The sequence below is a fragment of the Orbicella faveolata genome, unplaced genomic scaffold (genome assembly GCF_042242905.1).
Source record: "Orbicella faveolata isolate gen_17 unplaced genomic scaffold, um_ofav_v1 contig_1, whole genome shotgun sequence".
NCBI classification, from domain to species: domain Eukaryota; kingdom Metazoa; phylum Cnidaria; class Anthozoa; order Scleractinia; family Merulinidae; genus Orbicella; species Orbicella faveolata.
In genome coordinates this window covers 27,322,095-27,349,794 of record NW_028301536.1, presented here as the reverse complement: position 1 = coordinate 27,349,794, position 27,700 = coordinate 27,322,095, and the positions used below count along the sequence as shown (strand labels likewise).

The window sequence follows — 27,700 nt, the reverse complement described above, 5'->3', positions numbered from 1 at the left end:
CAAATGCTCACATGGAGAAAAAGCTCTTATCTGAAAACTCCATTTTATAAGTTTATCTAATCCGACCAACGACCACCTTGTTTGTTTCTTTATGAATTTACTTATGAGGTAAATGACATTAAATTATACCTATTAAAAGAGATCAGTGTTTGTTTCATAGTTGGAACTCACTCAGTTATCGCGACCGTTAATGCCACTACATCTTTAAGGCGCAACGCAGGTCGCATTAACGGACTTGCACGGTATTTTTTTTTTTTTTTTTTCGTGTTTATTTGCGAATACAGGAGCATCTGAATTGGTGATCGCACTTTGTCATACAGCTGTAGAGCGACGCTTCCAACCGTCATTGCTGTCCCCGGGAGGGGGATACTCCCAGAAAAACTGGGTGAGGCTGTGCGGACCGTTTCTCGAAACCCTTGCACTGTTTAATAAGTCTAAAAATGGTGAAAAACCATACCCTTTGGGGTCAAGCATACATAAACAGCCCATATTAGGGAGTAGCCCCCAGGATTTCTGTGACGCGAAAAATGACATTCAGGTCCAAATGTACATTTCTCGTGTAGCGTCGGTGGTATAGTGGTGAGCATAGCTTTTCACTTTTAGAGGCAATCTGGACTTTTTTTAAATAACTCTCTGGTTTCTTTCAGTAAGCAGTTTAACACGTGTTCCTCATCACAAAGTTTCATTCACATGGACACTAGCATGGGACTTATTTATGGTACTTATAATCAGGTAAGCTAGGTCATTTCGTTCACATTCCTTTATCAGCGTTAGTCACTATTCCTCTCTTGGAACAGTATGTGCACGGCTAGATGATTGGAGTTATTTCAGTTAAACGTATTTTTTTGCATCGCTTCTCATAGCGGTTTCACATATTACTTATCAGTATATAAATCCACTAGCGTTCTAACGCGAATACCGTTCTGTAATTGGCTACGTTATCCACTATCTGTTCTGTTGTAACACGAGATGATGATCTGTGTAGTTGGTAGTAGATGGTGAGTAGCCCAGCAGTTTGCTGTTGTTAACACGATGGCGGCAACTTTTTTGCGTTTTTGAAATGTCTGTCAACGACTAGTAGATTTGTACTAGGTAAAAGGTAAACTCTGCACGCGAGCGAAGTGTCCGATCAGGCCGGAGCTTATCCCGGTTTCTGTAGCATGAAGCGACTAGGAGAATTTCTACTCCCCCCTGGATGGGATGCTAGTCCATCGCAGGGTTACACCCGGCATTAAATTCCACTGTTCAGCCCGCTAAAATTTAAAGCTGTTTTTGTTGCCTAAATGATTTATCGCCAAGTGTTCTTAACATTTTTAGGAGGTAAAAGTTTAAAACTTTCTTTTACTATTTAAATTGTGTATTAAAACCTACTAACGATTTCAAATTGACTCGCTTAGCTTTCGAGGTGCGTCAGAAATTTGAAACCGTTGTTTGTGAATAGAAATCGTTCTCGAACCAGTCAGACACCCAATAGAGATATAATAAATATCTTACTAACCTCCTTTTCTCGGTCCTACTGCAAGTTACGGATCACCGTCTTTTTCCCCTTCGATTTATGGCCCGCGCGCTTCGCGCTTGGGCCATCAGTCGATGGGGAAAAAACTCGGTCCGTAACTTACAGTACGGCCCTCAAACTCGGTTAGTAAGAGGTATATAACTACTGGTATCAAAAAGCAACTGAGAATCTGTAAGCAGAGAGGTCATCTGTGACGAGCTCAGCTGTGCAATGTCCAAGATATTCGATAGATAAGAATAATTGTAGACAACGTAACTATGAGGAATCAGTAGCAGTTTTGTTTTCTGAGTGAATCAACTGCTAAGCTACAGTAGCTTTACAAATCTATCCTTTTATCTTTAATTTAAGATGATAATAGAATTGATTAATAGCAAATATTAAAATAATAAATTAAGTTTAATCATTCGTTGCACTCCATCTGATGAAAAAAATCCTGTCCTTACATCGGAAACTGGAAAACAAAACGATAAATACACCCAATTGCAAAACACACAGATTTGCTGTTCTATGTTGTTTTCAACAAAAGAATCATCACAGCACGATTCTACTCGAAATACAAAAAGCTGACAGTGATACAAGCATATGCACCAACAAATGATACGGTGGACGAGGAAAAAGACGAATTTTACAATCAGCTGCAAGACACTGTTTCAAGCTGCAACAGACATGATATGATTGTGGTGATGGGCGATATGAATGCCAAAGTGGGAAACAACAACACTAACAGGGAGGAGGTTATGGGGAAGTTTGGCATTGGAGTCATGAATGACAATGGGGAGAGGTTATGCGACTTTGGTAGTGCAAACGGATTAGTCATCACTGGAACGTTATTCCCACACAAAGAGATCCATAAGTTGACCTGGAGGTCACCAGATGGGAGGACGCTAAACCAGATTGACCATGTCCTAATAAATGGACGCATGAGAACATCAATCCTTGACACCAGAGTTATGAGAGGAGCGGACGTATACAGTGACCATTACCTTGTGAGAACCAGAATAAGATTGAAGTTGGCAAGGATTGAGGGAAAAAAGATAGCAAGGGAAAGGTTTGACGTATGCAAGCTGCAAAGTGAAGAGATTAGGAGGAGATATAACATTGAGGTGAGGAACAGGTTCGAAGTCCTAGGAGATATAGAGAATCCGGAGGAAGAGCGCGATCTGATTTTTGCAACGTATAGGGAGGCTGCAAAGAAAGTTATCGGGAGGTCTAAAAAGCAGAGCAAACGGTGGATAGGTGACAAAACGTGGGAAAAGATCAAGGAGAGGAAAGAGGCAAAATTGAAAATGGAGGGTGCTAGATCGGAACGACTAAAACAGAGAAGGAGAGAGGAATATGATGCGAAGAACAAGGAAGTGAAAAGGAACGCTAGGGAGGATAAGAGGAATTGGATAGAGAAGAGGGCTGCAGCAGCAGAAAAGGCCGCTGAGAATGGTAGAAATAAGGAACTATACCGCATAACCAAGACAATAGCCGGTGAACGGAGGAGACAAGAAGTAGACGTGAAAGACAAACAGGGAGTGCTTAAGACAGAAATGCAAGAGAGGCTGCCGAGATGGGTAGAGCGCTTTAGTGAAATATTAAACAGAGATGACCCAGTGAATCCTGTGGAAGAGGATGAGATAGATGAACCGAAAGAGATCGGGGAAATAGATTTAGGAAGATGGCGATTACAAGAGGTTGAGGACGCACTAAAGGGGACAAAGCCAGGGAAAGCGCCTGGAGTAGATGAAGTGAGCCCAGAGCTACTGAGAGCGCACATGGAAGACACTGCACAGAGGTTGACTAGATGCTATAACCGTCCTTGGGAGACTGGGAGGTGGCCGGAAATGTGGAAGAAGGGACTGATTGTCAAGATATTTAAGAAACGTGATTTGCGGGATTGTAACAACTGGAGAGGAGTGACTTTACTACCCGTAATTAGTAAGATATTCTGTAGGATGCTGCTAGAGAGGATCAAGAGAGGTGTAGACAAGAAGCTTCGAAAGGAACAGGCTGGGCTTAGATCAAAGAGAAGTACAACTGAACAGATCTTTATACTAAGAAGCATCTTGGAGCAGGCAAATGAGTGGAGGGCGGGTCTGTATGTGCACTTCGTGGATTTTGAAAAGGCCTTTGATTCGGTACACAGAGAAAGCCTATGAAACATCATGAAAAGGTATGGGATACCGCATGAGATGGTGAGAGTGATCGCAGGCATATACCAGGGCTTCGAGTGTACAGTTGTTGATGGAAGTGAGACATCGGAATGGTTTAAGATCAAGTCTGGAGTAAAGCAGGGGTGTGTGATGTCAGGATTCTTATTCTTACTGGCCTTAGATTGGACCATGAGGGAGGCAACAGCAGACAAGAGAAGAGGAATACGGTGGAATTTCACAACGGTGCTGGAGGATCTTGACTTTGCGGACGATATTGCACTACTGTCATCCAAGATTAGCGACCTGCAGGAAAAGACTGGGAGACTAGCAGAAGAAGCAGCCAGAGTAGGCCTCAAACTTAATGCAAGAAAGTGTAAAACACTGAGGACTGAGTTTGCTCATAGTTCAGAGGACGTCGTGGTTAATGGTGAGGAAGTAGAAGACGTTGAGGAATTTGTATACTTAGGTGCTACAGTAAACAAAGAAGGAGGAGGCAGTAGAGATATTACGAACCGACTGCAGAAGGCACGTGGAGCATTTCAGAGACTAGGGAAGGTATGGGCAACCAGAGGAATAGGAAGGAGAACCAAGATACGCCTATTCAAGACTTTAGTTCGACCGGTCCTGCTATATGGCTGTGAAACATGGAAGATCATTAAAGCTGATGAACGAAAACTGAACAGTTTCCCATGCCAGTGCCTGAGACGGATACTGAGAATTAGATGGCAGCAAAGAATTACAAACAAGAGAGTGGTTGAAATGGCAGAGGTCAACGACATAAGCTGCGAGGTACGACGAAGAAGGTGGAACTGGTTGGGACACATACTCAGGAGAGAGGGTGCGAACGACTGTTTCACAGTATTAGGATGGACACCAGAAGGTCGAAGAGCGAGAGGGAGGCCAAAGACAACTTGGAGAAGGACGGTGGAGAAGGAAAGAAACAAGGCGGGGTGGAAGAGCTGGGAAGTAGCCAAAGCGATGGCACGGAACAGGGAGTGTTGGTCGGAAAGCGTGACGGCCTTATGCGCCTACTGGCGCGAAGAGAAATTATGATGATCATGATGATGATGTTGTTTTCACAGTTGTTTTCAGCGGCTTACAGAAGTCAGTTCTTTCTATTTTTTCATGCCTAGACACAAAAAATTAATTGCGTCGACCGGGAATCGAACCCGGGTCAACTGCTTGGAAGGCAGCTATGCTCACCACTATACCACCGACGCTTTCATGTAGGAACGAACTGAAAAAAAATATATATTGATTCTCATTCAAATCTGGAAAGAGCAAATGTTCACATGGTACATCAGCTCTTATCTGAAATCCCCATTGAATCAGACTACCTCCCTGATCCGACCAACGACCCCCTAGTTGTCCTAGTTTCTTTCGTTACGACCTCTCGAAGAAGCGTGATAAGATGCTAGAGCCAAGAAAAATGAAAATCAAACAAGACTTGTAACAACAGTTAACAAAATATATTTCATTTGCCTCAACTGTTATGCGAACAACAGGAGGATCCTACGGGAATTAAAATATCAATTTAATTATACCTATTAAAAGAGATCAGTGTTTGTTTCATACTTAGAACTCACCCAGTTATCACGTCGTTAATGCCACTACAATTATTTTAAGGAAAACTAAAAAATCTGAAACTATAATATATCGAAAAGTAAAAAATTTTCTCGTGTACTAGGTCCCACCGAGATTTGAACTCGGATCGCTGTATTCAGAGTCCAGAGTGCTAACCATTAAACCATAGGATCCTGCACAGTTTGTGAGATTAAATTTGTTTAAATATAGGAATTTACGTCAAGCAAAGGCAAATCGGGACCGGCATGCTATTTCAATAGAATTTAGTTTGCAGAAAACTGCTGAGTTTCTGAGGTCTGCTGCGGTGTTCGCCATGAATTTGTAGTTTATAAATAAGCGTTAAAAAAATGAAAATATTTTCTGTCAAATTATTTAAAGTTAACTGCTTGCATCGCCGTCTTAAAGTGATGTTGAGGTGTCAGCACTTTCCTTTCGTTGTGTTACTAAAAAGAAGCTACCTTTTTAGTAGTCAACGTTCATCGTATCAATCCCCCACATATACCTACACAGCCTACATCTCATGAATCCCTCACATATACCTGCACAGCTTTCATCGTAGTAATTCCTAACATATACCTACACAGCCCACATCTCATGAATCCCTCACATTTACCTTCTCAATTTACATTTCATTAAATCGTTTCTAGAGTCGTTACTCTTTATATTCAGTGGTTATCAACTCATGTAGAGCCAAGTAGTCTTAAGATATCTATCGTTATTCAAATTATCCGTTCATTTGACGTGCGTTCAGCCCTTCGAACGGATACCATAAGGAACGTTTTCGCGTGAGAGGTCACATATTTGCCGATGCATTTTTGTGGTTGAATCGACAGAGTTCTTCTTTTCACGACGCTTTTAGGGTCGAGAAAGTAAAATTGGCGATGTACTTACTCCTTTTTACGTTACTCGTGTTTGGTGAAAAAATTCTTCGTGATGCGTGATTTAATAGAAAACAAACAAGTTTCCGGATATTTTTACATACCTTTTTTACACTTAGTTAGAAATAGCTGCCGGTCCCGATTTGCCTTTGCTTGACGTAAATTCCAACATGCTAACAAACTTAATCACATAATCTGGGCAGAGTCTCATGGTGTAATGGTTAGCACTCTGGACTCTGAATCCCGCGATCCGAGTTCAAATGTCGGTGGGACCTGGTTAGATGAGATAATGGTTGATCTTTTTGATATGTTATAGTTTCAGTTTTTTGTTTTTGTTTTTCTTAAAATATTTGTAGTGACATTAACGACGCAATAACTGGGTGAGTTTTAACTATGGAACAAACACTGATATCTTTTAATACTTTATAATTCAATTGATAATTTAATTCCCATCAAAAAGACTGCGTCGGCCGGGAATCGAACCCGGGTCAACTGCTTGGAAGGCAGCTATGCTAACCACTATACCACCGACGCGATGTTAGCAAACTATGAGGGAGGCAGGTAAATATTTTTTATTAGTACATAACTTTAATATTTTAATCATCAAAAGTAAAGGTAAAGGGTGCAATGATACTTGGTATCCACTCTCTTTCTCACGGTTTTCAATCTTCGCTTAAGCGGTAAAAAGTTGCACTAACGTAGCTCTAATCTTAAGAACAATGCGTGTATTGTAAATTTCAGCAAGCACTGACTTCAGTGAATTGAAGTCGTCTTAAAGATGGACATCTATGGAACGCCAGAACTGTCTTATGATACTTTTTTTATTATATTGGGTGTTTATGTCATTATATTTAGTACTTATGTTATTATATTCGGTGATTAACTTATTATACTCGGTGCTTACATCTGATACATGGTTTTTTTCGGTTGAAAAAATGTTCTCTTTAGTTCTCTCTTGGTTCCTGCAAGAGAAATTGTTGAGACTGTTGGGCTAAAATAGAAACAAACACAGGAAGATCCAACGAAGATATGAACTCGGAATGCAGGATTCAGAGTCCAGATTGCTATAAGGATCCATGGGACCCTGTTTACATTGAAAATGCAAAAACAAGAAGTGTAAAAACAAAACACCTTTTTTTAAAACTTACGGAACTCATGAACATAGGTGATTGCTTAAAAAAGAACAAAAAGTAATAAGAAATAGCAATAACGGCATAACTAGCTCTTCAAAGTGGCAGGTAAATACATAATTGAAGGGGTGAGTGCAAAACCATGCTAAGTGACGATTTGAGTGAAAAAAAAAATTCTCACGAAAAGGTTTGAATTTTTGCATGTGGTCTTCAATGTAATAGAAAAACGTGGTCCTGTATTTTTCCCGCTGGTTTTTGCTGCGTTTATGAAGACGCCACTAGGAAAACCGAGTGGTTTCTTTGCATACGCAATATCTCGAAAACGAAGCGAAGCTTAGCAGAAAAACTACCGGACATTGCTAAACATACCCAAACAAAACTGCATGCGAAATTTGGAGCGTTTTCTACAAAGTTCACTTTTGATTAAAATACCTAACGCCGTTTTCCCGCCGAGGCCTTCAAGTAAACAAAGTCGGGCCTTTGTTATGATAAACAGAGCCGATGCTTTGTTATAATAGCAAAGCCAAGCCTTTGTCATAAGTCGAAGTCTCGCCTCGGTTTATCATAACAAAGGATCGGCCCGCCGCGACCGCAAGAACTTTGATTTCACTTAGAAAGCAGCAAAATGTCGATTTCACGCAACTTATAAGCTCAAAAAGGTTGATTTTAGGTCAAAAAATGTTTAAATGTTGGTTTCACGTTAACATGTGACGGCAAGGATGTTGGTTTCACCTAGAAACCAACAAAATGTCGATTTCACACAGCGCATAAGCTCAATGATGTTGATTTCAGGTCTAAATAGGTTAAAATGTTGATTTCGCGTTAACGCATGACAGCAAGGATGTTGGTTTCACTTAGAAACCAGCAAAATGTCAATTTCATGCAGCGCATAAGCTCAATGATGTTGATTTCAGGTCTAAATAGGTTAAAATGTTGATTTCCCGATAACGCGTGACGGCAAGGATGTTGGTTTCACCTAGAAACCAACAAAATGTTGATTTAACGCAGCGCATAAGCTCAATGATGTTGATTTCAGGTCTAAATAGGTTAAAATGTTGATTTCACGTTAACACGTGACGGCAAGGATGGTGGTTTCACCTAGAAACCAACAAAATGTCGATTTCAAGCAGCGCATAAGCTCAATGATGTTGATTTCAGGTCTAAATAGGTTAAAATGTTGATTTCACATTGACGCTTGACGGCAAGGATGTTAGTTTCACTTAAAAAAACAGCAAAATGGTAATTTCATGCAACGTATAAGCTCAGTGATGTTGATTTCACCTGAAAACGCTCTATAAATAGGGCTGACAGATTAGCAGATTAACCCTTCTGCGCAACATACGGGTCTCCATACATCTGCATGTCCCCTGATCCCAGAAGCTCAAAACACTACAAATCATGCTGATTTGAAATAAAATCAACGCAACCTGGATCACAGATCTATGTTACAATCAATCGCTACTTGTTGGCCATTATTATGTTTAAACAGTCTAGTTACCAGTTCGAGAAACGTCTGCAGAACGTGATCGCAATGCATGACGGGAAGGGTCTTTACACCTCGTGCGCGGGAAAACATGGCGGTCAATACAAGACAAATTTTATAAGTCTAAAACCAGTTCTCGCTTTCCAAACTTTGACGCTAGCAACACTTGGCAATTGGGCCACGACTCACCAGAGGGTATTTTTCTTGGATATTAGTTGACAGAGCTCTAATGCGGCACATCCCTTTTTTGTTCGATGTATTTCATTTGACGCTTGATCGATTCACGTGTTTTGTTCACCTCACAGTAACCAATGTAAACAATCTGTTCCCAGATTTCCGCTCTATATATGCTGTGAGATTTGATTTTGACCTCGTACACTATAAACAGTCTGCCTGTTTGCTATTCAACAAATAAACTCCTAAAGACATGGCCAGGAAAAGCCAAGTATTTTTGCATACGTTATAACTCGAAAACGAAGCAAAAACCAGCGACAAAAATACAGGGCCGCGTTTTCTATTACATTGAAGACCACATACAAAAATTTAAGCGCTTTCGCGAAACTTTTTTTTTTTTTTCACCCAAATCATCACTTAGCATGGTTTTGCACTCACCCCTTCAATTAATTAAAGCCTTGGAGGCAACAAATGACTTGAGGAACATGGATGTTTATTAAATAATTGTTTTAGAGCGTTGAAACTAATTGTCGAGACCATATATGAAGTGCTAATGGACAATAAAGGCAAGAGGAAAAAGATTCGATTCAATGAATGTCAGATTATATGAAATTTTAAAATCTGCCAGCAGGTTATTATTCAGTTTAACTTCTTGTCATGTCAAACTCCTTTTTCTTTCTACTATTTTCTTCTGAATATCCCTCCTTTAATTTCTAGGACTTCTAAATGAAACTATAATATATCGAAAAGAAAAAAACTGTCCCATGCAACAAGGTCCCACCGAGATTTGAACCCGGTCGCTGGATTCAGAGTCGAGAGTGCTAACCAGTACACCATGGAACCCTGCACATTTGTTTAAAAAATAGGAAATTACGTCAAGTGAGTATTCTTTGATCTGAATTAAAAGTAGCTCATTTCTCAGTGTTAAAAACGCAAACCGGGACCGACATGCTGTTTCAATCGAATTTGGCTTTAAAAAACGTAGATCCTGCTAAGATTTTACGCCAGAAATTTGTTGTTTCAGTCGGTATTCACAACTGAATTGTTGTATTCATCAAAACAAATATCCAGTCCAAGATGATGAATAAATAACTGATGTTCGAGTGTGAATATTGTCCTTTCAGTTTGCTCCTACAAAGTCCCTACAAAGAGCTACAGAAGTCGAATACTGCCAGCACTTAATGGAGCTGAAGTGAAGAATATGCACTTATCTTGCACCTATTTTAAAACAAAACTCTTCGACCAAAAGTTTGTTTTTGTTTTTCTTAAAAAATTTGTAGTGACATTAACGACGCAATAACTGGGTGAGTTTTAACTATGAAAAAAAACACTGATATCTTTTAATACTTTATAATTCAATTGATAATTTGATTCCCATAGATGGCGGCAACTTTGCGTTTTCGAAGTGTCTGTGAATTAAGTGTGAGAAAATAAATTGATTTTAGGCCACAGTAATTAGTCAAAGTGATTAATAATTAGTCAGAGTAATTAGGATATATCTCTATAGTACTTAACGGAAACGTACTCTTTCACAGTCTTTTTAAAAATGAAGCAATCGTACCAATGGCCAATTCCCTCAATGAGACACGCCTGCAGGGAATCATGGTAGTTGTATTCATCAAAACAAATATCCAGTCCAAGATGATCAATAAAATGATGGGAATTATGGCCATTAACACCGACTGACTTATGTATGAAATAAGAACATCTTCCTGACAGGTCCTACCGAGATTTAAACTCGGATCGCTGGATTCAAAGTCCAGTAATCAAACCAGTAATAAAAAATATAAAGTCGTATAAAAGGAGCAGATGACTTTCTCAAGTTTGTCAAGGTTGAAGTCAGATCGAGGGTGTGATAAGAAATTATATTACTTGAATAAAATGATGCGAATTATGGCCATTAGCACCGACTGACTTATGTATGAAATAAAAACATCTTCCTGACAGGTCCCACCGAGATTTAAACTCGGATCGCTGGATTCAAAGTCCACATTGCTAACCATTACTGGATTTATACTAAAACTCGATAGAAACACGGTACATGTTTTCTATTTCTTAATTGATATATTAAATGGTCAATACTGGACTGAATCCAGCAATCCGAGTTCAAATATCGGCGAGTTCTTAATGCCGATACGTTTAATTTGGAAATCCCGGAGTTAGTTTAGAAAAAACCGGAGTATGATTGCCGGTCAGTCATCGACCTGCAGTCAGTGCAACAAACAGGACAGCTGGACTGCAATCTCAATTTCTTGTTTAGCACCAAAACGTTCGTAAGAAATTACACGGCTCGGGTGATATTTTTCAATGAAGCTATAAGTTAACCACTCTCTTGCCTTTTTCAGCTTGATTATTATTTTATACTTGTTGTTTATCTACTGTTGCGACAGTTATTGTAAAAGTGTATTTGTTTTGACCGGACCTTCACCGTGTAAGTAAACCTGTATCGTTTAGTTTCATGGACCGTCCTATACACGGTCTCATGGTGTAATGGTTAACACTCTGGACTCTGAATTCAGCGATCCGAGTTTAAATCTCGGTGGGACCTCGCGTTTCATTTTAGTGTATGTATTTATTTTGATTTTAGGCTATCATGGTCGTTTTGTATAAAGCGCAAGCTTTTTTTTTGCTTTTTTTAAAAAGCAATTAAAATTACGACCGCGTGCCATTAGAGAGTATACAAAATATTAATTTTAAATAGGAAGGAAAAATATAAAGTTATTTTTCGATCAGGTGTTATCGAACACAATTGTTTTAAATTATGATTCCTGATTTAAATTATTTTAATTTTACTCAAAAAGAATGCGTCAGCCGGGAATCGAGCCCGGGTCAACTACTTGGAAGGCAGCTGTGCTCACCACTATACCACCGACGCGTCGGTTGTTCAGTGGACTCAATCACAACACGAACCTTTTATTCATGTTCTTTCGTCAGTGGAAACTGCACTATCACGCTGATTTATTATCAATCATAGTACAGTTGAACATCTCTCTACTGACACCTTTATGGCACGGACACCTCTGTACTATGTAATGCTCCAAGAGATCAGTTGAGTACGTTTAGATTCGGGATTTCGTGGAAAAAATTAAAGTTCCGCATGCCATCCATTTTAATGTAAACATAACTACAGTTATGTTAGATATTTGCCTGACTCAAGCGGAAAAATGGCTTCCACGAAAACAAATTTGGAAATACGTGATGATTTGATTAAGTACCCTGCTTCTAATAAACGCTTCCATTCTCAGAAATAAGCGCTTTCCCTTGTAGCAACCGGACCCTTCCAATAAGGACTAACCCCCAAAGCGAAAGTGACATTCAAGATATTTAAACATAGAATGGGCTGAGTAGACGAATGAATTATGAAATCTGCTTCCTCATCGGAACATGACATTGATCATTATGAATATCTGAACTCTTATTCTTACAGATCTTGAGGTAAAGGATCTGTTCTTTTTCTCTAAACTATAGTTGCAGACGGATATGTTTAAATAGATAAGCGTCCTCCATTGAGCTACCAAGGAGCCCGCGCTAAAGCCCATGGTTATGCTGCTGTCTCGCGTTAATTCGCTTTGTCGTCATGCGCCGATTCTTGTGTCGTCTAGTGTTTCATTATTGGTGTGAAACGTGTTATATTGCTACTGATATAATATACTGCCTCACCAGGCTACCACACTCGCCTATGACTGGATCTACATGCACCAGTAAGATGCTCAAAAGGACATTGCCGAGTTCCTTTTGGCAATGGCTCTTAAAAGAATCTTGACTACGTGTTCACAAACTGACACATGTACGAATCTTTTATCTAATAGAATGGTAAACCGGGTTAAACTGGACCGTCAACGCCTTGTTGATAAATCAATAATGATGTATAATGATTGTACAAACGCTAGCTGTGTTTGTTTGAGTTCAAGTTTGGAATTCGAGTTCAACGTTTGAATCAACATCAAAATTTTGATGTTCTTTAATAGTCTTTTTTTTTTTTTTCCAAGTTTATGGCAACAAATCTGGTAACGAGTGTCCCTCACCGCATTAAAGTTTAGGCCCGGAAGGCACGGTACTCACAATCACTGGAAGGGTAAGATTCTCAAACCCGAGTTCGAAACCCGTGCTTTTTTTTGTTGTTGTTTATTTTTTGCTTTTGTTTTTTTTATATAACAATTTTTCCTAATCAACAAGTGTAATTTTTACTGTGAGAAGACTGATATATCTGGTAGCAAAACCACGTCAAAACTACACTTTCATGAACGAGTTTAGCAAAAATGGACATTTTCAAGAGACATGTAGGATTTTATTGCTGCTGCGAATCACTGATAGATATCACTGGAGGTTCGTAACTTTATTTTGCTTTATTTTCACACGCATGTGGTCGATATCCAAGACGACAAAGATTCCTTTTGATATTTATACGCTCTGCAGCAGTTGATACAACATATCATGTTAGAGAACTTGTTTTACTCCTGCACTGAAGGAACTAATTTCCAAACGTGTTCCGATCCAAAACTCCCCATAAAAACAACATGCTCCACAAAAATATTCCTACTATTTTAAATATTTTCCTAGAATGCTTTTTCCTGTTCACGCAAACGCCCAGCCTCATTTTGAAACAGAGGCGTATTGCGGTTCGAAAATAATGCATTATTCTAGTTGATTTCCTAGAAACAAGACAGTGGCAAAGTGCCATTTCTGTGAAATTTTCGTACACATAATCAAGCCAGACATTCCAATCAAACGGAGAAAATGGCTCCAGCGCCAACGACTTTGCGTATTCATCAAGAGACAAATTTCAAGTCAGACTGCAAATTTCAGCTGAAATTTCTTGCAGGGAACGCTACGACAAGAAACATTGTGGATTTACTTCTTGTCATAACTATCCTTGTGCTTCTCGGCATTGCAGCTCCTGTAATTCGAGGAGATCGCTGTGGTAAGTTTCTGTTTTGGGCAATGAGATGCTGTAAATTTAATGGAACTTCAGAGAATGCCTAAATAACTTCTAGCGGTGACATAGTGCAAGGATATAATAATAGAAGATGTATGAATTGTCCTCAACGAGGCGCAGTGGTTTGAAAGTGTAAAATCAACGAGGACTTGTCAATTTGCGTTCTTTGATTGAGTTTTGTTCGTGTATGAACTTGCTGATATGATTTTAATATCTCTCCTAGTCTCTCGAGATGTTAATTCACATTCAACCATGTTTTAGAACAAGGCTAAACGATTCGAACATCGCGGCGTTGTGTTAATTATTCCCGTGTCCTATTCGTGTGAGACGGAATCGTTTTAAACCGTCTGAATGATTTTCACGGGAAGGGATCATTCATGCAGTAAATTCGTTACACTAAAAACTGAAAGTTTTGATGAATTATGACACATTGCCTTGTTATGAGGCCAGTATGACAGGCTCAAAATGACTTCACTTTCCATTAGATGCTATTAGGGGTTGACTCATTATGTTCAGTTTAAAATCGAGCATTATGCTTTGTGGCATCATCCCTACACCTTCCCTTCCAAAACAAAGGAAACGGACAATTATATACTCCGAATAATGCTAGACTCGACCCTCTCCCGTCCGCGGTTTAAACGTACTTTTCATAATATATTGGCAGATTGTTAAGTAAACAAATTGGGACAAACACTCCCACAAAAGAATGTAATATCCATAAATAAATATCAGTAACACGCTCCTGTGAACATTTAACCCAAAGGTTAACAAATAAAGCAAAGTTGAGTCTGTGTTTTGAACAATTTTTACTAAGCAATGGTTGCTAGTAGCAAAAATAGCTGTATTATGCTCGAATTATGTTGGCATAATCATAATGTGTCAAGCCCTACTTTCTAATCTGGTTCTCCCCACCTCCAGTTACTAATTTTAACTTTGGAGTGCTTGCTATCCGAAACAAACAAAAGCGCTTTTAAAAAGAAGGCAGTAATTTTACAATGGGGGAGAGATATACACATGTATTCTTGTGAAGATCCAGACAGAAATTGAGCTGACGTGCTAGTTTTTTATTACTTGAAGATGCAGATAAGAAGTCTGGGTGCTCTGATCACGCATCTTGCACAGCATCAGAAAACAACAAGAGTGATAGTTGTGAATGTCATGCTGGTTACAAGGGAGATGGCCATCTTTGTACAGGTAATAACTATTAAAGTTTTCAACTATTGTTAACTTTAAGTGACTGAATTGTTGTCAGATACGCTTTTTCCGGGGTTGGCAAGTGCTGATTGATTGCATCTACAAGAGTTTTTCTCACAACAACCTTACAAATGTAAATGACCCCACAAAGTGTGAAACTTTTAGGTGTTTTACCCTCTATAAATAAAGATTGATCGATTGATTGACTGACTGACTGATTGATTGATTGATTGATTGATTGATCGATCGATCGATTGATTGATTGATTGATTGATTGATTGATTGATATGTCATTAGACATGCAAATTACCTGCCCGTTCTATCATAAGGGCGTGTTACTTCATGTCAAAATTTTCAAAGAGCTGATCTGAAATTATGGCGCATGGTACAACAGCAGCAGACTAAAAATCATAGAAATACTGTTTTTTTGCGGTATATTTGTTATGCTATGTACGTTCTGATGGTTTTATGGTTCATCAAGCTTGCTAAGCAGTTTCTTTATTTCCTCATTCATAATTGCCAAAGTAGATTTTGCCTGTTCATACATTTCTTTATGCGCTGTCTGTAAAAGGCCCGTATAATCGAAAGGGCGGGTAATCTTATATGTCTAATGTCATAATGGGGTCATTTCCATTGTTGTGCGGAAAAACTCTACTCTTTCTATATCATGGTCTCATAATTGCAGTTAAGGGAATATAAATAAGTGTTTGTTAGTGAATGTGAATGATAAATCTGTTTTCAGTCTGCAGTGAAAATTTTCAAAGTTAAACACGATTCAATTATCAAGTGTTTAACACTTCAAAAGATGATTATTAATCTGCTACTACAAATGGGGTCGCAAATCGCAAACGAAATACTCTTTGTGGCCAGACAAAAAAGCGGTGCTTCACACGATCATTGATTTACAGAAAATCAGTGATTATTAGTAAGGGCTTCCGTTGGGGTCTTGTGGAACAAGGAAACCGAAACATAAATTTCGTCGCTTTCAAGGGAAGAAGAAATATACTAGAATGCCTTAAGGCCAGAAACAAAGAATATTTTTACTGTTGACGAGAACACTTTCAACACGATTGAATCGCTTTTGAGAACGAATGAATCTTTTAATGGACAACAGGGAGGGGGAATGTAGAAATATCAAGAAGATCATGAGGGAATATGTACCCTACCCTACCCTGGAGGCTGTTATTACTGAGCACGGGTTATTACGGTTGAACGGCTAACAGTTTTTAGTCCACCTTTCAAAATCTGAAACAGAGCTAAAAATGTAAACAGTAAAAAGTTAAGACTATGTACACTAAATGTTTTCGATCATGTGAGTTCTGCAAATAACTGGGTATTTTTATAACTTAGGCTTGAATAAAGATTACCCAGGTAAATTTCCATAGGGAAAAATGATTGAACTTCAATTTGTTAAGTTCCTGATGCAAGCGTGATTCTTTGTTTCATCCAAGAGTGAACAGTGGCTAAAACGATCCATGAGAAAGTGTGATTTTGATGTTCTTTGATGCGTTTGGCTGGTACCGATTATTGACATCAGAATGTACCTTAATACGGATTTCAAGGGCATTTTCAAGAACTGAAAATGCTCTGGGTTTATCTAAGTATTAGAAAATAATTTAAAGAAAATACGCGAGCTGACTAGTTTAAAATCGTGTTTCTATTTAACAATTAGATTATGAGCTAGAGATTTCTATCGCGTGTAATTAACAATTAGATTATGAGCTCGAGATTTCTATCGCATTCGTGATAGCACGCCAGCAGATTTATACTAAGAATTTACTAGCGTTCTATCAAGAATGCGGTTCTCTGACTGGCTACGCAACTCACAATCTATTCTGTCAGTGATAGATAGTGAGTAGCGTAGCAGTGTGCCCTTGTTGACAAAGTGACGGCCGCTTCTCGGCGTTTTCGAAATGTTTGTGAAGAGGATTTAATTAACTAATTGTTAAATATTTAATTAATCTAATTTCTTAAATATTTAAGTATTGTGATTTTTATCGTTTTTCCCGTCTAGACATTGACGAATGCTCGTCTGGAAATACTTCTTGCCCACCAAACGCCCACTGCATAAACGTGGTAGGATCCTACACATGCGAATGTTTCCGTGGTTACCAGGGGATGCAATGTTCCGATGTAGACGAATGCAAGCGTGGAATACACACGTGCGATGAACATGCTAACTGTATAAACACCGTGGGTTCATATAAATGCTTGTGTAAGGTTGGTTTCTATGACGACGGGTTTTCGTGCCAAGACATAAACGAGTGCAGGGCTGGCTCTCACACATGTGATAAACATTCCAACTGCGTGAATTTAAACGGTTCTTATACATGTGTCTGAAGTAACCAATCAAATTCGAATCTTAATTTGAGCCCCAATCTCGCCTCAAAAAGCATTAGCTTTCACTGGCTCTTTTGTGTTGTCAATTTCCGGTATTTTTCAAGTACTAAGACACGCTTTTGAGAACAAACCCAAATTTGGACTCTGTGTGTATTTGATCTGCTGTTTACAGTTGCAGAAACAATTAAGTTCTGGTACAAAGGTCATGTAACCACCAGTTCCCAAGGGTTTCTAGATTAAAAAATAACGCTATTGCATCGATGGGTCCCATGGTGTAATGGTTAGCACTCTGGATCGAGTGATCCGAGTGCAGTTCTCGGTGGGATTTGAATTTAATTTTACATTTTATTCTAAATGAATTTATTTTCTCACATATAAATATATGTTGTAATTCGAGATATAGAATAATGAAAGTGGGAATCTGAGGAAAAATTGTAATCTTTTACTTTTGAATTGAATTCATCAGTGACATGCGCAGAACTGTACCAAATTCAGAGGAAATACGCAAGATCTCTAAATACAAACTTTCTAACTGCATCTATCTTAACCCTATATTTTCTTTACACAGTTTAGCGAACAAGTGCCGTAAAGTTCCCCATTTTTATTTTCCCATCATTACTTAGAATATTATTGAAAAAAGTGAATGCGAAAACGAAAACGGATCCAGCAAGGTGAACCGAAACGGTTCTAAAGTCAAACAAACGTGAGGGATAAGCGATCGATTACCTATAAAGCCACTTGAAAGAGATTGGTCAGTTCATGATGGAACCATGACGGCATCATCATCAATTTGCTAAAGCGACCATTAAATGTGGTTCTTCACCTTGTACATTGAAGACAAAGAACATTAGTATTTTAATAAAAAATATTGCACCATTTTCAAAGGGCTTACGTTACAAACTTTACTTAAAAGGGATCTTAAAAGGGTCAGAATAAATCGAGGCAGTGTTTCTAAGAACACAGCTGCCCTCGCAAAACGATAGTCACTAAAACACATCCGCCACTGATCTACAATAATTTTTGTCAAGTGGTATGGAGCGGATATTGACTCTTTCCTAGCTAATAATACAAGAAAAAAAAATTGGTAAAAAGTACTACTGTCTATTAATTCAGGTAAATATATGCCGGAATAGTTTAAAGATTCGTTTTGTTATCCTGGCTCAAGTTTATTATCGTAATTATAGAAATGCAAATCAGATTTTGCTCCCATCGCTGAATGGTTTTCGTCTCTATTCTTGGCAGGAAGCCCGTCTTTCATAACTTCATATTTAGAATCTTGTCTCGTTCCCGCAGTTTGTACACCGGCGGTGTCAGGATCTACAAAATAAATGCAAATTACTGAAGTGCGAATATCATATTTTTGCTTATGTTTTCATTCCCATGTTTTGAGCGTTAAAATGTTAATTTCGCGTGCCCTTTAATTGCCGGACTTATCTAATATTTCTTTGCGCTTAAAAGCTGGTGTCATATTTTTCACTTACCCAATTGCATTAGTATAAATCGTTGGACAGTCGAGACCCTCAAGTGTCGGTCATTAGTTAAGATGCATGATAATGCAGTTCAATTGTGAGAAACAGGATCTGTTCGACGATTTTGTGGTCTACTGCTAATTAACAGTCATAGTGTTCCGCGTGCGCACTACTTATTTTCCCGTTTAGCTGACAAAACGCCCCAGAAAAAAGGCGAAGCAAGTAGAGGAATTGAAAGCTTCAGCTTGTGTTCAGGTCAGTGTACAAAATATGAATATTGGGGCAACACCAGTGGATTTAGCCACTGATTGTTCTGGAGCGCTCACCAGCTCAGAAATTGTGGTTTCATCTACGATGAATATAATCCTGGGGTTGTTTTCTGTTTTTGGAAACGCACTCATTTTAGCAGCTATTTACAAAGTTCCAACCCAGAGGACCGTGTCAAATGCGTTTATTGCATCGATGAGTTTGGCGGACTTCTCAGTCGGATTGTTGATGAACCCTTTGTGGGTTGCAAAGAGCATCTTGAATATCTGGAAAAGCGACGACAAACTATCGACTGGTATAGAGGTCTTGACGATGCAAACCATCGTGGCAACTACCTTCAGCTTATCTGCAGTTAGCATGGATCGGTATATCGCTGTTACAAGAATGCGTTACCATGAAATAATGACTTGGAAGCGCGTGAGAATCATAATCGTTTTCATCTGGATGTTTTCGATCTTGTTTGCTTCTTTGCGACTTTTCGTCACAGATCCTCTTCAGTTGCCCAAACTCTGGCTTGCGGCGACAGTGATCACGGTTATTACACCTATAACACTCATCTCAATCTGTTACTATTTCATCTTCAAGGCGGCTCGGATGCAAATCAGAAGAATTTCGTTGCAGGAGACTTTTAATTCAGATGAAGTTATTGTACAAGTCAAGAACCGTAAAGCAGCATGTACAATTGGAATTATCGTTGGTGTGTTTACAATCTGTTGGAGCCCAAGTTTAGTGATTTCCCTTGTTCAATTCTTTACCTCTGATCTTTGTCAGAAAACAAGAATGAATGGATATTGGTTTTGGGGAGCGTTGGCAGAATTCAGCAACTCGGCTTTTAACCCGTTTATTTATTGCATGCGAAGTCGGGAATTTAGAAAGGCCGTTAATAGAGCCATTACTTGCCATTAATCACAGTTTGTGGGGTCATTGGAAGTCAAAATAAAATATAAGGATCCTAAAACAACTGTAATTTTTTCTTAATTTTCTCTTTGCCAGGGAAAGTGGCTGTGTTAATTTATTTGGAGCCAACTTGTCTAAAGTTTGGAGTAAAGCTTAAGTTCATCATTAGCAAAAACATTGCTTAAGGGCTCTTAAACGAGCTACGTCACGCTTGCGCATATTGAAAAGTTTAGCCTCAATTTTAAAGGTAAAGGTAAAGGTAAACTTTATTTAGCCAGGGTAGCCCATTCAGCGACGAGGCTGATATCCAGAGGGGCCCTAGACTAAAATATAATAATTTGAAATACGAGACATCGTGATAATTTAAAAATACAAGACTTTTCAAATTCGTCGTTTGTAATCCGTGTTAATCTTCTCCATCCTTAGCCAACCTTGTTCCTTCAGTTTATGTTTATCATCATCTCTTTGGTGTTTTTCTATCTTATTAAACTGTTATTTTCAGGTTTCCTACCATTTAAAGGTAATTTTGTATGTCGCCAAAATAACTCAAAATACCGTGACTGAGCTCCATTAAAGCAGCATTTAAACTCAACATGTGTTGCACACCTTTGCAGGATATAGGATGGTACAAGTGTTGCGCGTGTCTCGCCTGGCCTTCTGATTTATTATTCATAAAAAAAAACTTACACACTTTGACACGTTAGCTCAGTTTGCACAAACGCCTTGACGGATAATAGACAAACAGATGTACTGCACTCGCTTATACAGAGACCAAATGGGTTGACTTCCATCTGATTGGACAATAAGAAACTCTATTCTTATCTTGTGCACTGGCTGTTAAATTCAGCATTTGAATTGTGTTTATCTTTCGTACCTGCAATATTTCGCTAAAGAGCCACTTTCTGGCTGGATTGGTATTGGAAATCGGTCTGTTTGTTGTGGAAATTATGAAACGTCTGATCTGTTCACAAGTACAATTTATCCCTAATTGTTTCGAGGAAAATGATCGATTTCCCTTTGATAATAAGGCAACTGTAAATACAACCTTTTATCAGAGAAACGGACGTCTTTTTATCTTAGAGGGTTGCTAAAAAGAAGCCACGTCGTGGTGAAATATTTCAGTATTTCAACTTTATTTCTCGTTGGTCTGAAACGGGAAACCTGAAAATCTTATCGAACATGTTCCCTTTCATTATCAAGAGCTGACTCCCTTGCTCAAATTAGAATGTAATTGTTCAGCCATCCAACCAATCAGAAGCGAATATTTATGGTTGCTGTATTATTACAATTTAAAAACGCAGCCCCTGCTAAACAATGAGATATTTGCATAACACACGAAAATTACACATCGTTCCGCTTACAAAACTGAAATAAATTTTTTTGAACTGTGACCGGGCTCAATAAAGAAAAGATATTCAACTCCAATTGAGTGGATTTGAGTTTAGTTAAAATTCGGTTGAAGACTTCTTCCTCTAAAATTCAGTATGAAAAAAAAAGAAAAGAAAAGTATTTTCACGCAAATTCAGTGGTAATTCTTATGCTCACGATTTAGATGGACGGGTTTTGGACGTCAGAAATCATATTAGCAGATGCCCAAATAAAAGTGCGAACAAGAAACTGATAACTTTTTTATTAAAAAAAATCATTAAAACTTGAATTTGAAAGACTTCATATTTAAATACACTTAAAAGAACTAACTCCCAGTATGAAACTGTAGAACTGCAGATAGGACGGGAAAATAATCATCCTGGTTTCTTTTAATATCAGTTCGATAACGATAAAGTGCAATAAATGCATCTAAAACGTGAGATAAAGGAATGTTGTAATTGACTCGAAGGCAATTTCGATGATTGAAAGTAGGCATTTGTTAATATCTCCAAAGGCGCTTGTGCCCCGTTCACACTACGCCGGCGAAATTTGAAAACGTAGCTTTAATTCCGTGTAGACGGAAAGCATTTTGGAAACGGAGCTTTTCGACGACGTCACGATAACCATGTGATTTTGCTTCCCGAGTTTTCCTCAAACTCAAATCCAAAATGACCGGGCCGGAGATTGCTGCGTTTTCAAATTTCTCCGGCGTATAGTGTGGACGGAAATCATCTGATGCATTTTCAGAGTGAAAACACCGTTTTCAAATTTTTCAGACTAGTAATATTTTTTTTTTTTTACTATAGACCAAAAAACCAAAACGATCATGCGTAGGTTCCCGCTAAGTAAAAGCTCAAATGCCAAAACAGAATTTCTACAACTAACCTTAATCCACCGTAGGAAAAAAGATGGCGGCTGTACATTTTACCTGCCTTGCGAACCTAACACAGCCTATAAGGCACAAAGAAAGCCCTTTTTTTTACAATATTTGTCCCAGTACTAAGCACATTGAGTAGCCTAGATTTGAAGATTTTATAACGTTTCTGTGCGTTTTTATGAACGTTGTTAAGGTTTTCGTGCGCTAAGAACTATGGGTAAATGTACCAGTTGCCATCGTTTTTCCTACGGAGGATTGGCGATTGTTCGTGTCTGTCCTCTTACTGACAGTAAAACGTTAACCAATGAGAGCACGAGAATCTCAGTAGTTATTGTGTAGGAGCTTGAACTTGCTATTACATTCATTCAGTGGTTTAATCGCACATAACGAACACTTTGGACCCTTGCTTTCCTGCGCTTTTGGCTGAAACGTTTTACAATGTTTTATCTGACTTAGATCAAGACTATCTTGTGAGGTATAGTTTCAAGGCATGCTCAGAATGAACATGTTTCGATTATGATTCGTGTAATTTACCACCGGATGTGAACCAGTGGCGGATCTAGGGGAGGGGCCCAGTGGGTCACCCCCCCCCGCCCCCCCCCCCCCTTTATTTTGGGTAAAAAACGTTGCAGAAGGAAGAAAAGCCGGCAGGGCAAGCAAAAAACAACTGGGCTCCCCTTAGCTCAAGGTCTGGATCCGCCACTGTGAGCACTTCGTAGTGAAACATGTTTCATACGTGATCAGACTGAACATGTTTGGCCTGGTGTAAACGCGATGTAATTCCACGGGCGGGCCGAGTTGGCTATAATCATTTCATATCCAACAAGCACAAGTGAAATAGTTGTTTTGTTAAAAACACCCTTAAATATAGAAAACTAACATAAAATAAAAATAAAAACGCCCAAAAAAAACTTACCCTTGAATTGCATCGTCCAATGATCCAAAATAATACTGTCATAGTCGTCCCCGATGTGCTGCTTGTGTTTGGCTTCGAATAATCCTTCTTCATGTACACAAATTGTTAACTGTGAAAACTGTTATAATCGAATGACAAAATACTACAATAGGGGACTGTTTTGTATGGAGGGTTTAAAAATCCAGTTCGTTGAAATTTCCATGTGGATATTTAAACTCTTTTAAATGGAATACTATGACTCAATTTATTACAAGAACTCAAATCGTTAATCTACTTCGATGTTAAAAATGTTTAATTTAGTGTAAAATATAAAAGGTTGGAATTATTTGGCAAATTAGCAGCAATGTTTGCGGTCTGCAGATAAAAGTCAGTGGCAACGTCTGGAAATTGTAAAGAAAATCTATTCCTTGTATTTGGCGGAATAGGAGGCTTACAAAAATTATGTCAACGTTGGACCAAAAATTTCGACATGATTCGAAATCAGTCACTGTATATTTAAAGCTTTGATCGCAATTAACCATCGTGCCCGAAATGTAAAGTTGAAATATAAATTCAATACGTCTGCAATAGGCTGATGAATAACAAGCACAAAGAATACAGATGACCCAAATGATCAGAAATGACATCGAAAACATAGTTAAGGAGATGACGCCGAAATTACAAAGTTTCTGTAGTCAGCCTCACTGGACCACAACTAACTTAGCGGTGGATTGGCAAGGCTTATTTTGTTGAAAACAGATATAGAAATTCCAAATTTCTCATTAGTTTCCAAGAAGAGCGACTTAATTGTCTTTTTAACATGAAGTACTAATTGTACATTTGTCTTCTAAAGTCTTAAGAAAACGATCAACTCGCGCGAGCCGGTCACGTATACAGTAAGGTAAGCAATTTCACCTAAAATGTTCACCGTGGTAAATTATTTTCTTTTCCATGCAACTTAATTACAAGTTTCCTTCTAAGTCGCAGTGTGATTATTGGAATAATAACGCAGCCTCGTGGCCCCTATATTGAAGTTCCACGGTACGTGGAATAAAAGACAGCTAGACAGTGTTCTCGGTAGGTGTTCCGCGCTTTGTTTTTTTCAGTGAATAAATTATCAAGCCTTGTTATTGGCGTAATTTATGTTAAAAACCAGATTCACGACTAAGCGGCTCCTGAACAGTACAAAGATAATCAAGAGAAATAAGCAGAACACTGAAAGAAACAGTTGCAATATTAAGTAGAACGTCAAGGCAACGGGAAACATTGAGCAGAGTGCCAATCAAATTCTCGATATATATTTTGTCGAAATGACGACCTTAGTGAGAAAAACCTTGTTATGCACGCTAACAACAACCTAGACAGCTTTCATTGTCCTATTACCATAGTCACTTTGCTGCATTGTCTGCTGGTACTAATTGGCGTACACTAAAGAGGCCAGAAAGAAATTCTACACAAATATCAAGGTTTTTCAAACAATACGTTTAGAGTTATTAAAAATTTACGATATTTGGATATATCTGCCAGTTTCCTGTTCTTTTAATTACATTCGTTAATATCTCGCAAGCAGGGAGCTCTTACTTTGAACACGGCAGAGACTACGTTCTTGGGCCATGCCAATTGAAGTATTAAAAAATATAACTAGGTATGTCAGTTTGTCACTGAAATATGCTGAGTAGGACAGGAAGAAAGAGCTTCCAAGAAGAAATACATGCGATATTGTATGCAGTGCATTTTTAATTTAATTGGTCCATGTTTTACTGGCAGTCCTTTCTCTTACCTTTTATGTTTACGCCAGAGCAGACAAGCATAGCGTTGGAAGCGTATTAAATGCCTGGGTATCAGTAACGTTGCGTTTCTGAAACTGGTTTAGACTGTTTGACGAAAGGACATGGAAATACAATGAACAACACTGGAAACAATACTGGGAGCGTCCCGAGAAATATGTCCAACGATTCTTGTGAAGCCGAAATGGAGAACTCCGTGGAAAAAGTCATCAATATTATTGGGTACACAGTTATCATTTTGGCGTCCATTATTGGCAATCTTCTACTGATATGCACCGTGAAAAGGAACAGTCGATTCAATACCATAACGTATCGCCTGATCATAAACATGGCCGCCGCAGATATCTTGGTTACCGTCTGCAACATGCCTGGAAGACTGACCAGGCAGATAACAGGAAGATATCACTGGTTTGATGGGGTAGTGGGTGTTATCGTGTGTAAGTCGGCAAGTTTCATTTCCGACTCAACCGTTTCGTGTTCAATTTTAACATTGACAGCATTTGAGCGTTTTTGTCTGGTTGCATTCCCTCTCAAGAAGATCATAACCATAAAAATCGCGAAATTCATGATTCTTGCCATTTGGCTGGCATCATTCTTGTCTGTGTCCCCGCTGCTGTACGCCATGAGGATCCAGAAAATAAACGGAGTTATCTACTGTTATGAAGACTGGTCACCTTTATTTGACCAGGAGACAGCTGCCAAAGTCTATACGGTAATTATGTTTGTGGTGCTATACGCTTTACCATTACTTATCATTTGCGTGTTTTACTCGTGCGTCGTGTACAAGATCTGGATTCGGCCTGTACCCATCGCCTGTCGTTCAAACAGGGCCGGAGAGATTGACGCGAGGAAAAAAGTTCTTCAGATGTTGATCATTGTGGTGGTAGTGTTTGCACTGTGCTGGCTTCCATTACACATTTCTCTTTTTCTTTATTTTTTTCAAACTGAAGAATACTTGTGTGGAATTCCACAAGGTGGATTTAGCATCGGATCAATTGGTCTTTTCCTCAGCCATGCTACGTCAGCGATAAACCCCTGCTTGTACGTGGCGTTCAACAAGGATATCCGCAAAGGATTTCGAAGCATATTGTTATCTTGCTGTTACACCTGTAATAGGTGGCAGAATTAACCATGTCAAAACTAAACGGAATGATTGCAGAGGCAAACCAAAGGCCGCTATTGTTAGCTCTCTCAACTGACTACCCGGGAAAAGAAAGATCGAGGCCAGACAAGGAGATAGTCTGAAGCGTGTATTTTCCTTATTAATAATATAAATGAAAAACTTACTCGATTCTGATTGGCTGAGAGCAGTGCAGTTCAAGTGTAACACAGTGCAAAAAGTGTAACGCAGTGCAAAAGGTCTAACACCACTGCAAATTACACATCGTAAGTCTGGATTATGATTGACTGAAGAGTTTTTCAAAAAGCTCACTGGTGCAAATTAATTTCAAATTGAACTGGAAACCGTATGATTACCTATACAAGGCGACAGATAAGATTTAGTCAGAAAAAAAAGCATTAAAAACAGCCGCGAGCCACACTTTGGGTTAAACAAAAGAACCATGTCAAGCATTTTGAAGAACTGTAGTTCTACTAAAACTGGCTGAGCCTGAGAGGAGTTAAACTAGTTAAACAAAGAAATCACGTCGAGTTTGAGGGATGATAAATAATTCTTTTGTTTTCTTCCTCTATGCCTCACAGCCAAATTAGAGTTTTAATAAATCGAAATTGGCCTATTAGGTTACTCGCTCTCGATTTCTCTGAGGTGATCGCCAAGTGATTCGGCCTTCAGCCTCAACTTGCTTCAGAAGAACTTCGAATAAGTTCTTTCAAATAAAGATTTCCAAATATTTCTCTACATACTTTAAAGCAGTATTAAACTTCACGCGCTGGCAAAATCAACTGCTAATTGAATTGTCGTTTGACACACAGTTGTTTACACACGCTCATCAGTACGTTCAACCGTTTTGACGTTTTAGAATCGCACAATGGTTATTTCCTTTCTTTAGTGTTTCTGGGAATTTAATTAGCCAGTGATATTTCTAAGTTTTTCTCCGAAACATCGGAAAGACGAGAGAAAGTCACCATTACGTGGACGACTTCCAGACACAGCGATGGAACCTTGAAAAAAATGCACATGTAGCAATTTTAGATGACTTTTCAATGACACATCTAATTGCACTATAAAACGTCTGACGGAGAATTCTTTAAGTAAGAAACAAAAACAAAAAACAAACAATATGGTCTGAAAGAAGGTGATTTTTAAGATCTAATTTGAAACCAAACATGAGTATCAACGGTAAGCTTAGCTAAGACCAAATTAAAACACTTGCTTATTTTCAAGAATTACAAGCCCTTTAGAATAAATGTGTGTTTCTTCGTTCACTCGTCAAAAGTAAGAGAACAATATATTCTTACTTTTTGGATGGGTATTTTTCAAACTTTTTCGCAGCGCCTTTTGCATTTTGTTCAAATCAGGAGTTTTGCTGGTCTCAGTTCTCTGCTACAGTGGGACCTCGACTTAACGAACCTCTATATGACGAAGTTCTCGTTAAAACGAATGATATTCTTCGCCCCAGCAATAGTAAAATGTATGGAAAAGAACCTCGAAACAACCAAACCTCGTTATAGCGAACATATTTTACCAGTCCCTTTGCCCTTCGTTATATCGAGGTTCCAAATACGTCATTTCGAATTCTCAGCTGACAGTTAAAATTATGAAAAAATTTTTTACCAGTTTTCAGGGTTCTGTTAACCCCATCCAGAC

At 38.7% G+C, this 27,700-nt stretch overlaps 3 protein-coding genes and 4 non-coding genes across 7 annotated transcripts; 4 read left to right on the top strand and 3 right to left on the bottom strand.

Moving 5' to 3' along the window:
• Positions 1–4,802: 4,802 nt before the first annotated feature.
• Positions 4,803–4,874, bottom strand: Trnag-ucc (transfer RNA glycine (anticodon UCC)). Its single transcript has one exon. It is a non-coding gene; the product is annotated as a tRNA-Gly (tRNA).
• A 1,704-nt stretch (positions 4,875–6,578) lies between these two features.
• On the bottom strand, positions 6,579–6,650 carry Trnag-ucc (transfer RNA glycine (anticodon UCC)). The gene has a single exon. It is a non-coding gene; the product is annotated as a tRNA-Gly (tRNA).
• A 4,729-nt stretch (positions 6,651–11,379) lies between these two features.
• Trnaq-cug (transfer RNA glutamine (anticodon CUG)) lies at positions 11,380–11,451 on the top strand. The gene has a single exon. It is a non-coding gene; the product is annotated as a tRNA-Gln (tRNA).
• Positions 11,452–11,706: 255 nt separating this feature from the next.
• Trnag-ucc (transfer RNA glycine (anticodon UCC)) lies at positions 11,707–11,778 on the bottom strand. The gene has a single exon. It is a non-coding gene; the product is annotated as a tRNA-Gly (tRNA).
• A 1,756-nt stretch (positions 11,779–13,534) lies between these two features.
• LOC110057067 (uncharacterized) lies at positions 13,535–18,712 on the top strand. The gene is made up of 3 exons (XM_089298651.1): positions 13,535–13,824; positions 14,917–15,033; positions 17,048–18,712. Exons 1-3 carry the CDS (start codon positions 13,641–13,643, stop codon positions 17,371–17,373), a joined length of 627 nt encoding a protein of 208 aa, XP_089154777.1. The 5' UTR covers positions 13,535–13,640; the 3' UTR covers positions 17,374–18,712.
• A 175-nt stretch (positions 18,713–18,887) lies between these two features.
• On the top strand, positions 18,888–20,752 carry LOC110057080 (beta-1 adrenergic receptor-like). The gene has a single exon (XM_020763664.2). The coding sequence runs from the start codon at positions 19,113–19,115 to the stop codon at positions 20,013–20,015; it is 903 nt and encodes a 300-aa protein (XP_020619323.2). The 5' UTR covers positions 18,888–19,112; the 3' UTR covers positions 20,016–20,752.
• Positions 20,753–24,746: 3,994 nt separating this feature from the next.
• LOC110055827 (substance-P receptor-like) lies at positions 24,747–26,288 on the top strand. The gene has a single exon (XM_020762238.2). It carries the CDS (start codon positions 25,049–25,051, stop codon positions 26,060–26,062), a length of 1,014 nt encoding a protein of 337 aa, XP_020617897.2. The 5' UTR covers positions 24,747–25,048; the 3' UTR covers positions 26,063–26,288.
• The last annotated feature ends 1,412 nt before the right edge of the window (positions 26,289–27,700 follow it).